Source organism: Sphaeroforma arctica (genome assembly GCF_001186125.1).
Source record: "Sphaeroforma arctica JP610 unplaced genomic scaffold supercont1.11450, whole genome shotgun sequence".
Lineage (NCBI taxonomy): Eukaryota > Ichthyosporea > Ichthyophonida > Sphaeroforma > Sphaeroforma arctica.
Genome location: NW_014029108.1, coordinates 1 through 829, shown reverse-complemented (window position 1 = coordinate 829; position 829 = coordinate 1). Strand labels below are relative to the sequence as shown.

Here is an 829-nt window from a genome sequence, read left to right as displayed (position 1 = left end):
ATACGAAGTGATGTCGATCTCTCGTGAAAACGAGACAGCAGATTAATATCATTCCGTCCACACGACATTAGAGTAACGTCCCCTAACGGAATGAAGAAGTCCTAAGGTGCGATTGTTGAACTGTATACCGTTGATATCATTTCGGATGAAATGTTGGGGACACGAATACGCACTCACACAGACATTCGCGCGCACGTTCTTGTGTGTAGGGTTTAGTGGCGTGTTGAAACACGTATACACACACCCATCAACACAAACAGCACCCCAAGAGCCACACACCACTATTAAGCCCTGCATACATACATACACACACACACACACACATACATACAACTTCCTACACGCAGCCTACCTTGATGGATGTAGGATCAAACACAAACAAGCAGTCCTCATCGGGTTCAGTTCCTATGGTGATACGGTACTTGGTCACTTCGCTGGTGAAGCTCTGTGTTGATGCCAGCGTATACGCACGCGCACGACCACGACACGGAGAGGGAGACGGCAGCACACCATTGGGCGAGTGGGAGAAGGTCACTGTGGTAGGTATAGGTCAATAAAGAATATGAAGATGAGTAAATGAGGTCGTATATATGTAGGTGTATTATTTATATATGCATACGTCCGAGAGTATATGTAGTCTGTGTGGTATTACAACTTGACAACTTCGTTCGTGTAGCTCAAGAGTGACCCCAGGGTAATTGCACGACCACCTTCTAGTGTCGTATAGCCATAGATATAATATATATAAATATATATATATATATATATGTGTGTGTGTGTATTACATATATATATATATATATATATATATATATAATATATAACATGT

The 829-nt window shown here is 42.0% G+C and overlaps 1 protein-coding gene across 1 annotated transcript; it reads left to right on the top strand.

Annotated features, from left to right (window-relative positions):
- Positions 1 to 356: 356 nt before the first annotated feature.
- Positions 357 to 539, top strand: SARC_17624 (hypothetical protein; the record flags this gene model as incomplete). Its single annotated transcript, XM_014288283.1, has 1 exon — positions 357 to 539. A coding segment is annotated over one exon (183 nt), but the record flags the coding sequence as incomplete, so codon positions are not given.
- Between the last annotated feature and the right edge of the window lie 290 nt (positions 540 to 829).